The sequence below is a fragment of the Sceloporus occidentalis genome, unplaced genomic scaffold (assembly GCF_023333645.1).
Source record: "Sceloporus occidentalis isolate IW3139 unplaced genomic scaffold, rSceOcc1.0.p SCAF_51, whole genome shotgun sequence".
Taxonomy (NCBI): Eukaryota; Metazoa; Chordata; class Lepidosauria; order Squamata; family Phrynosomatidae; genus Sceloporus; species Sceloporus occidentalis.
The window spans coordinates 5070559-5083585 of NW_028317031.1; the positions used below are offsets into that span (position 1 = coordinate 5070559).

The 13027-nt window shown below is 39.7% G+C and overlaps 1 protein-coding gene across 1 annotated transcript in view; it reads left to right on the top strand.

Annotated features, from left to right (window-relative positions):
* LOC149288505 (spermatogenesis-associated protein 6-like) overlaps window positions 1–13027 on the top strand; it is a 35641-nt gene that overhangs the window by 3707 nt on the left and 18907 nt on the right. Inside the window, exons 2-3 of the mRNA XM_089491671.1 lie at window positions 10170–10199; window positions 12435–12650. Of these exons, the coding sequence (XP_089347797.1) occupies window positions 10170–10199; window positions 12435–12650 (246 nt within the window). The remainder of the gene's footprint in view (window positions 1–10169; window positions 10200–12434; window positions 12651–13027) is intronic.

Consider the following 13027-nt stretch of genomic DNA (forward strand, 5'->3'; position numbering starts at 1 on the left):
TGCTTGATCATACGTACTATTAAAGAATTACTATTCTACGGCGGAAAAAATGGTTTTTTTTGTATTCCATAAACAACAATTATTTTATGGTTATTTTAATGATATTCTGGATGGAATAGAAAACACACATTCAGCAATCTTATCCATTTTATAAAGTATTAGATAACTTTTATAGCATGTTATAGAGCCAGTCACGCCTCAATGTCTTCTACTGAATCAGTGAAGCGAACAGCATATGCTTCACTGATGCCCTTTTTTCTTAGCTGAAATACTCGGCCTTCTCTTATAGCTGGTGCTTTAGTTTTATGTTGATTACTTTCTGGCATCTGCTTGGCCTAGTGGGCATGCACAGTATGGTTGCCTATTGTGTCCAACACACACATCATTTTGACATACTGTGGCAAGCACAATAGATGCCCTGCAACATGTGAACAGTATAACAGTTTTCCTTCTCTCACAGACTGTAGGAAGCAGCATTTTGTAAGTGTTGGTCGGCAAAATATGAAAAGTAAACGTATCATGAAAAAAATGGGTGATGTGCATGCTTGTAGGGTTTGATCTTGAATGGACAGCTAAGCCATCATATGCACTTTAATGGGTATGAAAGCTGCATAGCCCCTTTAAATGCAATATGATTGTAGTGTTGACATGTGATGTTTTTTTGTGTAACAAAAAGAAATAAAAAAGTCTCTGTGCAAATTAAAGAAAATAAATAATAATAGCACACAGTTGTCACAGACACCATTGCTGTTGTCAAACATAAACAGATATGACAAATATTATTACAGACTAGAAAACAAGCCACAACAAATAATATTATACAATCATAAACAAACAAGAATAAATAAAAAAGTAAGTTCCCACTCTTCACATTCTTTGACAGGAGCCAATTATAACGTTATAAACACGGAGGGACGACAGCATGAAGTTTGCAGATTGAATAAGCCTTTTTTATGATTAACAATAGACATGTCAAATTTAAACCCATTAGCAGTTCAATTTCAGCTGAACCTGAACATAAATGCTTTAAAAGGTAAGTTGTGTTTTTATTTGTTCAATGTCTTTATGTGCCAAGCAATTTCTTGGACATCCTTTGAGGGGTTATATTTGGGGTGGTTTGGGATATGGCCATGAATGTGGATTTACAAGTAAAGCTGCTACAATGTTTGGCTTAGTAGAGAGAAAGGGAGATGAGAGAAAAGAAAGAAGATATAAAGGGAAAAAAAAGATATAGAGGAGAGACAGAGAAGAGAGACAAGAAAGTGGAGGAAGAAGGGAGAGAATGGGAGAAAAGAGAAATTGCATGAGAGAAAAGGGAAGAGAGCAAAGAAACAGAGTAAGAGAGAAAAGAGAAATGAGAGAGATGAGGCTGATGGAAGAGAGAGAGAGAAAAAGCAGAGAACAGAGAAAAAATATTGGCCATAGTAAGGAGAAAGACAGAGAGGAAGGAGATGAGAAAACAAAGTAAAGAGACTGAATATCCCCCTGTGTTAGTGCAACATCACAAAAATGAAGACTGGGTATCCACTGTTAAAGGTTAAAGACTTGCAAGGACTTTGGAATGGTGAGTGGAATTTTCTTGTTAAGTTATCGGTGGTATGGCACACCCTCCTTCATTTGTTGTGATCAGCAAGGATCAAGGATATTTGTTTTACCCAGGGATGCCCTTATTGTGCTGTAAGTGTATGGCAACACTGTGGATTCTTGTAAAAATGAAAGACAGACTTTGTGTAAGAGTTGCAACCTATGGGGGCACGAAACAAAAGAACGTCCAGAGGATTTCATTTGTAACGACTATGGTAAAAAGCACAAATATCGGGAGTGCCCTTCCAGAACTACGTGGATATGGGCCCAGATAGTTCAAACTACTCCTGTGGGGCAGGAGCAGAGGAGGTACAAATAAAGACAACGGTAAAGACAATGTCGATGTTGCTGCACCAGGACCTAGCAGGAAATCAGATGGGTCGAAGAGCATTGACCAGTCCTGTGGCAGTGCTCCTGAGGATCCCAGACTCCATCTGAGTTTTATTGTAATAAACTTACAAAATTATGTTTTCACTTTTTACAGGGCTCCGCGATGGAGAGACTGAGCAGGGACAAACTATATAAAACCAAGATTGATGGTGGGAAAGATGTTCTATATACAGTGTATATGGGCATGTTGTTTCATCAATATGGTTGGTTTTGTATATCCTTGAACTATCCTCAAACAAGCCTTCACATATGGCTGTGAGACCTGTTTAAGTTATAGAAAATAGTGGCAGTTTCCATAAGGTACGGCATCCACAGGTGGAGTCGACTGCTGGGCTGAGAGAGGAGCGATAGAGATGGGGTGACAATGGATCATCAAATTCTACAGGATATGTCTAGTGGTGCTCGGGAGTTCGTGCTGTGGTATATTTGAAGGATGGCGAAGAACTACACCTTTGGACTATACATTTTAGGGAAAGGTGTCTTAAATGTTGGCTTAAATGTTTTATTAACCCCTTAAGGACAATGGGCGGTCCCTAAACCCATTGAAAACAATGCATTTTGAGCCCGTACGTGTACGGGCTTTGTCATTTTTATTTGTACTCACTTTCCCTAATGAGCTTGTGTAGAGGGGCAACATTCCCCTGCCTACTGTTTTCCTTGCATGGATAGAGATTATTAGATGAAGCCTGAGCTACTAGACTGTGATCCAAAAAAGAAGAGGATTCTTGTCTTTTTTATTCAGTCTTACAATGTCCCCATCTATGATTTGCCATATTAAATAACATTCCTGTACAAGTACTTATACAAGATCCTTTTTTAAAGACAGAATGTGCCAAACACGTATCATCAAGCCACTTAAAGAAAATGTCATCTTTGGCCTCTTCAGCACAGACAGGGCTTACCAATCTTTAGTGTGAAGATCAATTTGCGACCTGATAACTAATTAAAATAAACTAATTGAATTCTCTCTATTCCCTGCTATTCCTCAGATGACAAATATTGAAGCATAATTACAATAGGATGTACCATATAACACACAAGTCCCTCCGAAACACAAATACTTGATGATCTCAGGAATTTTCTAGGGCCTATAGGGGAAAAAAACATAAGAATTGCTAATTCTTGTTATCTGACGGTCTCTGTGTATCCACCCTCCCATGAGGGTCCTTAATTGCTCTATAAACTTCTGACTTAAGTATTTCTCAACACCAAGAGTCGAGATGCTGTTTCATATGTAGAGAAAAAAAAAGCAGTTGACATGTTTATTAAATAGTTATAACCACAAAGGATGTACGCGCTAAGGTTTTATATAAATTAACTTACAAATAGAATGTAACGACAACACTCGTTTAGTAAAAAAAAATTAAAAATCTAATCACTCGGGCCATTCTGACATAATCATTACATGTCAACTTAATTAGGTGATCTTCCATAAATTAATTTCCATTTCAATTAATGTCCTTAGCAACAAAATGTTGCTTTAATAGGGTAATTGGCTGCTAGGGAATGGAGATACTGAAATAAATAGTCCCATTCTTGGGAAGAATTCATACTTTCCATTTTTTTGTATTACTATAAATTACCTAAGTAATGATTGTTCGTTTGGGCAGGGCCCTGCTCCCTTCTGGGTGTAATTAGAAAGACTTAGTACCTCATTAAGCAAAATGGTTTTGGAGTCACAAGAACACATTACTTTAGTTGAGAATCATTAGTGCTTTTTTTTTTACGCACACAAAAGAGGAAATGCTAAAGATACCAAGACTTTTAGAGTAGAGGGTAGGGAGGACATAATTAGGATGTATTGTTCATCATGGATTTCAAATAATCTAGTGGGGTATTCTTATGCAAAGCTATAACAATACCAATGTATCAGTTTCTATTTAATTATACAATCATTTTGCCACGTATTCTCCACTAAGTGTTTCTCCTGGTGGCAATTTCAAATTGTAGCTGGTCTTATAGCTGGTGGGGGTTAAGCCCTCGTAAAATGTCCTGGACTTTATACAAGGTCACTGACTGTATTCTTTTCGTGTAAGAGGAAGAAAACAGGGAATTGTCTCATCAGCTTGTCAACCTGACCTGTCATCCCAACGGTCTCAAGTCTAAATCTCCCCTGTCCAAGAACTGTTTTTCAGGATGGAAATGCATACCATACGCTTACATTGGTCAGGATTTAAGGCCATCATTTGTATCAATGATAGTCCATGTAAACAAATTTGCTCATTTTTTAAGGCGATTGTTCACATATGAGAGAGAGAAAACCATGAATGAATAAACCATTGGAAGCCATGTTATTTGTATTTAGTGTTCTGGTTTTAAGCAATTCCTGATCTCTGATATCTACCAAAGATGCTGCAAGGTTGCTCTATTCAAATTGTCCTTTATTTCCCATGATCCATCATTGAAGCTTGCATTGGAATTCCTATATAGGAAGTTCCTATATTATCACTATCGTGGCACAGGCCAGTCTGGATTTGTACCTGGCAGGAGAATGTGTGCAAGTGGGTATAATCTTAATTGCTCTCTGATGTTCAGAACTGAAGTTTGCTTATGTCATCATAAGTAAGGGTATCATTCAGGGTCAGGGATTATCTTAATGCATACTGTACTACAGTATGTTTGCTCCTTACCTACACATATAGACTATACACTATAGATAGCACAGCAGAAAAAACCCAAAATAGTTAATAGCATGGAGGGGGGTTATCCTGTTGCATGCAGGTATAACAACTGTGTTGGGTATAATTTAGGATATGATAGGTCTCTTTTAAGCATTGTATAGCCTATCCAAAGGTGGAGATTATCATCCAAATTGGAGTTCTGCTCCTCAATCTTTTATCATAAAGTTGAAATATGTTTGATTCTTTTTTTACATTATTCAAAAAAGTTAATTCATAAAATTGTAAAATACCAACTGTACCCTGCTGACAAGGCCAATGAAGGCTAAAATGTGTGTCTGGGGGTTCTCTGCAAAAGGAAATTTCCCTCACAGTTTTTTGTTTTGGACCTCCCTTTTGGGTGGCATCAGACTGATATGTAGATTTTTCCTCTGTAAAGGCACAGGAGCTAAAATGTGAAATGCTCCCGATTGGGGATGCACTGTAGGACAGGCTATGAAGTAGCTGTCTGTTCTTGGTAAGCATCTCATATTCTGTTTGGCATTTCACCCTTCGGTGATCTCTTGGAGTTCACCTCAAGTGTGAAGGTGAGTCCAGATGTGGACCCCCTTGCTTTCTTGTGCATAGAAGGAAACTATCTGTCCCCAACTGATATGGGCAATCAATGTAGCCTTAAACCAAGTAAGTATCCAAAGTGGGTGAGGAAAAAGCTTGTGGGGTGGTTTCTTCAGACCCCTGGAACATCCCTGGGTGTACTTGAAGTATTGCGTTATGGGTTGTGATATTCCTTGATCCTTATGGGTTTGGAATATGAGAAAATCCAGTCAAGGTTGCGTAGTTGGAGTAAATGGACACTTTTTTTCACTTACCTTACAGTGGTTCCGTTCCTAGCATTAGGTGGGGACCAAGAAGATCCGGCCTTCCTGCAGGCCTTCTGGCCGGGGAGAGAAGGAAGGGGCCACGTATCCCTTGTGATGTGCGGCCCCCGAATAAAACAAAGAAGGGGACCTGGTGTCCACTGCGGCCTTATGGCACGCTTGGCACAGATTTCTACCCCCCACCCACAGATGTTTTAACTCCCACAGGGAAGAGAAGTAGGATATTAAACATGGTGATTTTGCTCCCCATTCTCCCTCCCTTTTGAACAATGATATCTATTTTATCTGTGCTCAGGCATCTGACATTATGCGATGCATCATTAATTGCTGTATTAGCTCATTGAGTGTTCTAGCTGCACGCCAAAGCCCTTTCACGCTACTTTTTTAATGGCAATAAAATGTAACTTTTTCAGACCTGGAGCACTATGCTTGATAAAATTAAAAATTTTGGTCTGAAGTCATACAAAGAAACCAAAAAACATTTTGCCCATATTATCTCTAGGACCTTGTAGCACACGCGTACATTAGGATACGGTGGTGGCTCATCAGCCTTCAGCTCTCCTACCTTTTTATAGGAGTCACTGGTCAGGATCTGAGCACAAAAAACTGCAAACTTCATTCCCTAAATAAAAGTATAAAGTACACAACAACCCAAAACTCAGAGGGGAATCCAAGATAAACTAATAAAGCACCAAATCATAGCTGAACTTGCCTTTTGTGTACTCTTAGGAGTAGGATCGCTATTGCTATCAGCAACAAAAGATCAATAAAGTCTTGACTTTAAATGGATGATTGTTCCCACCTCCAGTCGGCCACATTTTCACCTGGAAATACAGGAGTTTAACCAGGGGACTAGACTTCTTGGCAAGTTATTATTATTTATTGATTTATGCAGCACCATCGTATTTTGCAGTGCTGTATAACGGGTAAACAGGACGTAACAGATAGTGGATCACATAACAATTTTCCATTACAGAAACAAAAGGTAAGGAGGGCCATGCAAACCAGCCTATAATCTACAAGAGCAAATTTATTTTTGCTAGTTCTAAAATGTTGGTTTTTATGGTTTAGCGTTATCAGTTCTTGCCCCAAAGAGTATATTCCCTTAAAGCAGAAGTAAAAAAATTAATTGAGCATTAAATACAGTGATGTATACTGCGGTAATATAGTCTTACATTGAAGAAAACACAGCTTTACTTCATTTTGCTCCAAAACTTCCATTTTGTTGACACTGATTATTTTCGATGGTTTTCCCAGATCAGGCACAACACTTGAGCTAATTCTTTATGGCAATGCTAATGAAGTCTGTTCCTCCATAGATGTCTATGGGGTTAGAGACTTATGCAGGTATCCCTGACTAAGTTTATACATACAATAAAAGATGCTAAGTATGCAATCCTCAACAAATAATTCTCCCCTTACCATTGATAGACATATCAACTATCTCAGTAAAATAAAACTTTGTCATCTTACATATAAGATATTCTTGTCCATGTAGATAAAAGCTCCACTCCCACCATCTACAATTCCCATTCAAACCCAAAGTGTATTTATTTTTCTGCGACAGAACCTACAATCTACCAACAACCGTGCATCTCATGTGGCCCACGTCGATATTTAATTTGTAAATCTTGGCAGCATGACCTTAGCACAGCAATCGACGTCTAAAAGTTCTTACAAAGGACATTTTAAATGACAGGTCTAAAAGCTCGGCTACGGTGTTATTCCTGAAATGTCATTTGTTTCACCAGTTTCGGTTGTTCAGACTCTGATATTGTTCTCTCTGTCTGTGTTTCTGTGTTTTAACCTCACACGGGCTCGTGGCATCTTTGGGCACACGCTGTTGCTTTTTTTTCTGCAATGAATCTGGATAAAACTCAATATTTTCAATATAAACATATTTTCAATGAAACATTGTGCTACATTTACAAAGATAAATATTACATTGTTCTACTTTACAAATAAAACTTCTTACTCTTGGGCTGATTTGGCGAGATTGATTTGATAAGTAGATAAAAGGCCTTCATCAAATTCAACATCACTTGTATAAGCCCTAAAACATCTTTTTTATATATAAAACCACTAAAGTGAAGCAGGGTGCTACCCCACACCCTATACGCTGTGCGATAACCTTATTAAAAGAGATACTGATCCTCTTTAACAATATCAACCAAGCAGATAAGAACAAAAAAAAAATACATAATCGTGCAATATGTCTGATAACCACGGAACCTTGAAAGAAAAATAAAAGGCTCATTCGCTTTAAGGACACCTTCACTTTATGGACCCTCGCGAACAAGGACATAGGTGCAGCACAACCATTCCCGTTTAAGTAGGTGCGAGAACGGCCACGTAACAGCACGACGCCAGCACGTTGGACGCCTCTTGCGGTGGAAATGACCTGACGGTTGCAGTGCCGGACATGCATTGGTAAGTAATAAAAGGTAGTGCTTCCCCTTAAGTAGATTTTAGTTTTACACACATGTTCTGGACCCACTGGGTATGTTAATGCAGAGTTTACCTTTCTATGTATTTCACAAGCGACAGATTCTTGTCGCCCCCCCCTCCCCATGATCCATTTCTCCCATCAGAGGGTCTCAGTAACCACATACAACCGTCACCCACCGAGTCATGCGCGAACAAAGCAGTTCACAAACGGAGTCACCATTACAATTGGGGAGAGCCCTAAGAGATCCCCAGCGAGAGAAAATACATGCAAAAGTTCATGACTAACAGAGAAGACACCTTAATGGACAGCATACAGCGTGTCATTCAATATTATTATAATTATATCCATAATGAAGCCCAGTGGGGCATAAAGCATTAGCGGGACTAATATATATATATATATATTTATACGATGTCAAAAAATAGAGTATTGCAGAGTATGCGGTGATACCTTTTTATACCGTATACTCTACAATACTCTATTTTTTGACATCGTGTCTACTGGACTAATACGGCTTCACCCTTTTACATATATATATAAATATATATATACATACATATATCTAGATATATCTATAGATATAGATATATATAAGCGTTAACGGGGAGAGAACGTTTATGGAAACACGTTCCACACACATCATGGCCACACTCAACCCTCAGCTCAAGCGTCAGTGGGCGAGTGTGACGGGATGACGTCACCACTCGGCGTCCCTCCGCCGTTACATGACGCCGGGGTCTGGCATGGCAGGTTTCCTGCCGGAGCGCCCTGCCCCTAGCGTAAGCAGCAATAATTGCCCTTAAGTTGCGGTCTTCTGTGTCCCCTGCGCGGGGCAATTAAACAGAGTACCTCCCTAGTAACCATGGCGCATCCGCTTCTGTGGCAGTGTGAGCCGTGACCGCTGCCGGTGAGCTCCTGTACCGAGCGTTCTCCCCAGTAAGTGCGCCTTTTACCTCGGGATGCTTCCTCTGGTGTATTTAGCGGGGCAGGACGGAGATTGAGGGGTATTAAGTAGTTATATGGTCAGAGAGCAAGCCCCCCCCCTGTACCTGTCCCCCCTCGCAACGTGTAAAATGTTTTATAGTAATAAAGGTACAAGATTTGAATGGGTCTTATCGCCATAGCAACCTGTTGAATGGTCCAATCAGCAGGACTGTTTTGCACCAGAATCACTTTTTATATAACTTTTTTTTGTTAGTAAACAGAATGTAACTTTTATTATGCATTAGATAGGTGTTAGGTGTTTTTTAAATGGTATTTGCTGGTTATGCGCGGTCATTATTATTCTAGCAGTAACCCTGGAATCTGAGTTTTTATGCTTTTTAGGTTGTGCGCTAGCCCTTTTTCGTATATTTATTTATTTTTTTTTATTTTTTTTTTGTGCTTTGCATATTTGCAGATTCTGACCAAAGTTTAGGATCGAGCTGCCCCTCCTGAGTCCTGACACAGGAGCCTCATTAATGGTGTCCAGAGAGGGCTTTAAATTACTTGAGTCTGTCCCACTGATTCAGCTACTTGGCAAGCAATAGACTCATGGAAAATTAGATGGGACTCGCTGAACCTGGGGTACGTTGACGTAGTGCCGGGATAAGCAATGTATGGCCGTATAGTGTGACGGAATACCTGATATTTATGCCTTAGGTGTTTTTGAATGGAATTCTTGCTTTATTTTGTGCCTTTTATTAGATTCCAATGGATTTAATTAACAATACTGGGCTCCAGGCTATTCACCGCTCCACGTGCCTGCTGCAGCACAGTACTGCTGATGCTGTGGAGACATCAGAGAGGCCGCGCATGTGTCGTGTGGTCCATGATTGGGACATTGCATTGGTCATCGCTTGAGAAAACGTATTTGATGTTTTGATCTCGATTGTCTAATGCCGGGGTGTGCCTTGTTGTTTTTATGAATACACAAACCCAAGTGTGCTTCCCAACGTTTCACACTTTATTCACTAAACAGAGAGTTGGCAAGAGAATTCACTTCTCTATTCATTATGCAGGGCCAACGCTAGCATGTTTCTCCAGGCTGGCCCTGCAAAATGTATTCTTCAGGGCAAGGAGACTGATGAAGTCTCACATAACTATACATTATACAGGGCTAGCCATGCTCCTCACAATACATAACCTACAGTGAAGTCAGGATTTCATTCACATCTTTCCCTCTCTTCACTAAAATAGACCCCTAAGATTATTGTTCCCAAAACTGTATGTTCCATATGAGTTAAGTTTGTATTTATGTTCCTTCTATAGCCAGACATTATAGATGCAGGATGGTCCGTGGTAAGTTTGGAAATACATTTTTTGCTGATATATTAGTGAACGATTAGCAAGCGGCTATAGATGTGTAAAGGCTGGTGCCGCGACCTCTATATGTACAAACCTACAGTAGAGTTGAGATAGAAACTCAACTCTAGATGTAGACCCTACACGGGCTACAGAAGCATACAGGCAGGTCATTTCACATGCTTCATGTTAGCAAAGTACTTTAAATTAGTTTATTCTCCATCACTGGTTATATTTGTTCAGGAAAGAGGGGGCTTCGCAAGTCACAGGTGTGAGGTGGGGGGCAGATCGCAAGCGTTTTGCCTACTTGCATTAATTTGACTCTCTCGCCATTAAATGTTTTGGGTTTTTTTGTGCAAAAACAAGTTGGGATTTAGTGATTTTGCACGTTGGGTTTACGGGGTTCGCGTTATGCTGTAAAACTCTGTACGCTGTAAATACGACTGCAGCTCCAGACACGATTTGTCCTAAGCAGAAAGTCCTTGAAGTGGTTTTTGGAACGCGTCCCATAGCTCCTGGTGCTCATAAATACAATTTCTCCAGAATAAAATGGCACTTCTGCTAAGTGCTGTTATATATATGTCATTATCAGTAAATGCAAGATTTATGCCTTGAAATCCTATTACCGGATTATACAGAAAGTTTTACGACGCATTCCGTGACATTACCCAGTCGGTTGTTTGATCGAAACGCTTTCGTCTTCTGTATTAATATTAATGTTGCTTTATTTGTCTTTAAACATTTGAATGTAAAGGAAACTTTGAACTTTTTCATCCTAAACCGAATTATTATCCGATAATGATCCAACAATCGTCATTATCTGTTGCGATATGGGGAAACACTTCATTATATAAACATATCGTATACGGAAGTGGAGTGGCTGTATTTGGCAGAGATGGAGAGCTGCTATTTAAATGCTTAAAATAATAGGACAGTCTAGTGTCCCATGCAGCCCCGTCGATATTGAATGGATATTAAACACTTTCTGTGTACCCATGAGCGGGTGATGCATACCTGGGAACTTTTGGCCTCCGGCTACCTGGAGCCTTCCCTTGTGGTCCCGCTGACGTCTGCTGGAAACCCCCCTAATTTAATTAACCCCCCCCCCATTAAAGTGAATATGATGTCTGGTGTGACCCTTTAAATGTTATCTAAAAAAGGGGTTCAAATATTTGGATTCACAACACCTGTTTTCAGGACAGGAGGTTTTATATGAAAGTCATCAATTTAGCACACCAAAATATTATTCTTTATCTAAAACCATGGCTTTTATTGTTAGAGTTGTAGGCATTGGTTATACAAGTTGAGATTGTAAAGTATTTGGAAACAGTTTTGATTTTATAAATGAATCGTTGTGAAGCTGGGGTCACACACGGCTTTTCTAAAAAGCTGCAATGTTTTCATTTTGTTCTGAATTTGATGAATCAGCTAAAATGACATGAAACACTTTTTGTTTAGATTTTTTGTTAAAAAAAAAAAAAAAAATCCAATTTAATTGCTGTTAACCATTCTACTTAGAGTCTTCACTCCTGACAAAAACACGGATTTGGAATAAAAGTCAGACCTTAATTGTTGTACAAAGCAATGTAATCATTTTGTAATTGAATCGTCAGAAATGCAAATGCTATCTGCTTGACATTTTCTGCCACTCCTGTGTCTTTTCTAATTATCTTTATTAAAGTCTGGAGCTTACAAGGGGAATGCTTTACAATTAAGCCTCAGTTTGTTACACTGCATGGCATTTACCTCCGTTAGCCTTTTCTCCTAGACCTTGATGTTTAATTATTGTTTTTTTTTGTTTGTTTGTTTTTGCGGACCCTCCAGGGAATTGTTTGAGAACATACGTCTAAACAGTGACCCGGCTACAGGGAGAGAATGCAGAAACAGGTTGGTGAGAGTACGTCGTATTCTGATCCTTCTATTGTGCGATGACCAAATGTATTATGAGAACGGAAAGGGTAAAGGACTCTTACTCAATCGCGTCCAATCCGGATCGGTTTCCATTTCCACCTATATAGTACAGGAGGCTGTAAACATATGTTTACTACCGCGGGTACCTCCTGTACTCAGGAAAGCAGACAGCTCAATTAGACTTTAATTAACAGTAAGAGGTTTTATTGCAGAGATATTGGAAAGGCTAAATGGTTCATGTGATGGAAATTGTGATTTTTCCCCGGTGCTTTGCTCGTTTAATCCGTTGCCTTTAGAGTTCATTGTCTGTCATCTTTGCAGAAGCCAAAGGCGGTCCGAAAAAATAGCTCCCTTAGAACGCCAAAGAATTACGAATGTCCCACAATTGCCTCAAAATCCCGTTCGCCGTCGCCCTATACCCGGAGGCGGATGTGTGAGTTGTCCAAAGATGCAAAGCAGAGATTGGCCCATCTGAATCTTGGACCTTACGAATTTAAGAAGGAAAACGGAAGCAAACCACCATTTGTGGTCAGACATGTAGGTCTTTATAGGATTTATTTTAATAGCTAAATACTTTACGTTGGTGGTGTATTTACCTTCTTGGAGCCTCCCTAGGGCCAACCTAGAGCAGCGCCCCAGGTCACCTCCATCTCCTTGGTTGGCGTCTCCGATTCAATAAAAGGTGCTGCACGCCTGTAAGAAACGGAGTGCCGGGATATAACATCATGTCCCAGTGTGCGGTATCTTAGAGGGGCTAAGCTCTGGGGGGCTTTAGTTTATTATCTCTCTCTCTCACTCATTCTCTCTCTCTCACTCACTCTCTCTCTCTCTCTCTCGTCATGGGTTGTCAGATGGATATTTTAATTTCTGCCTCGTGTTATCTTGCCAGGTTTTAGTCCTTTTATAATGATCAG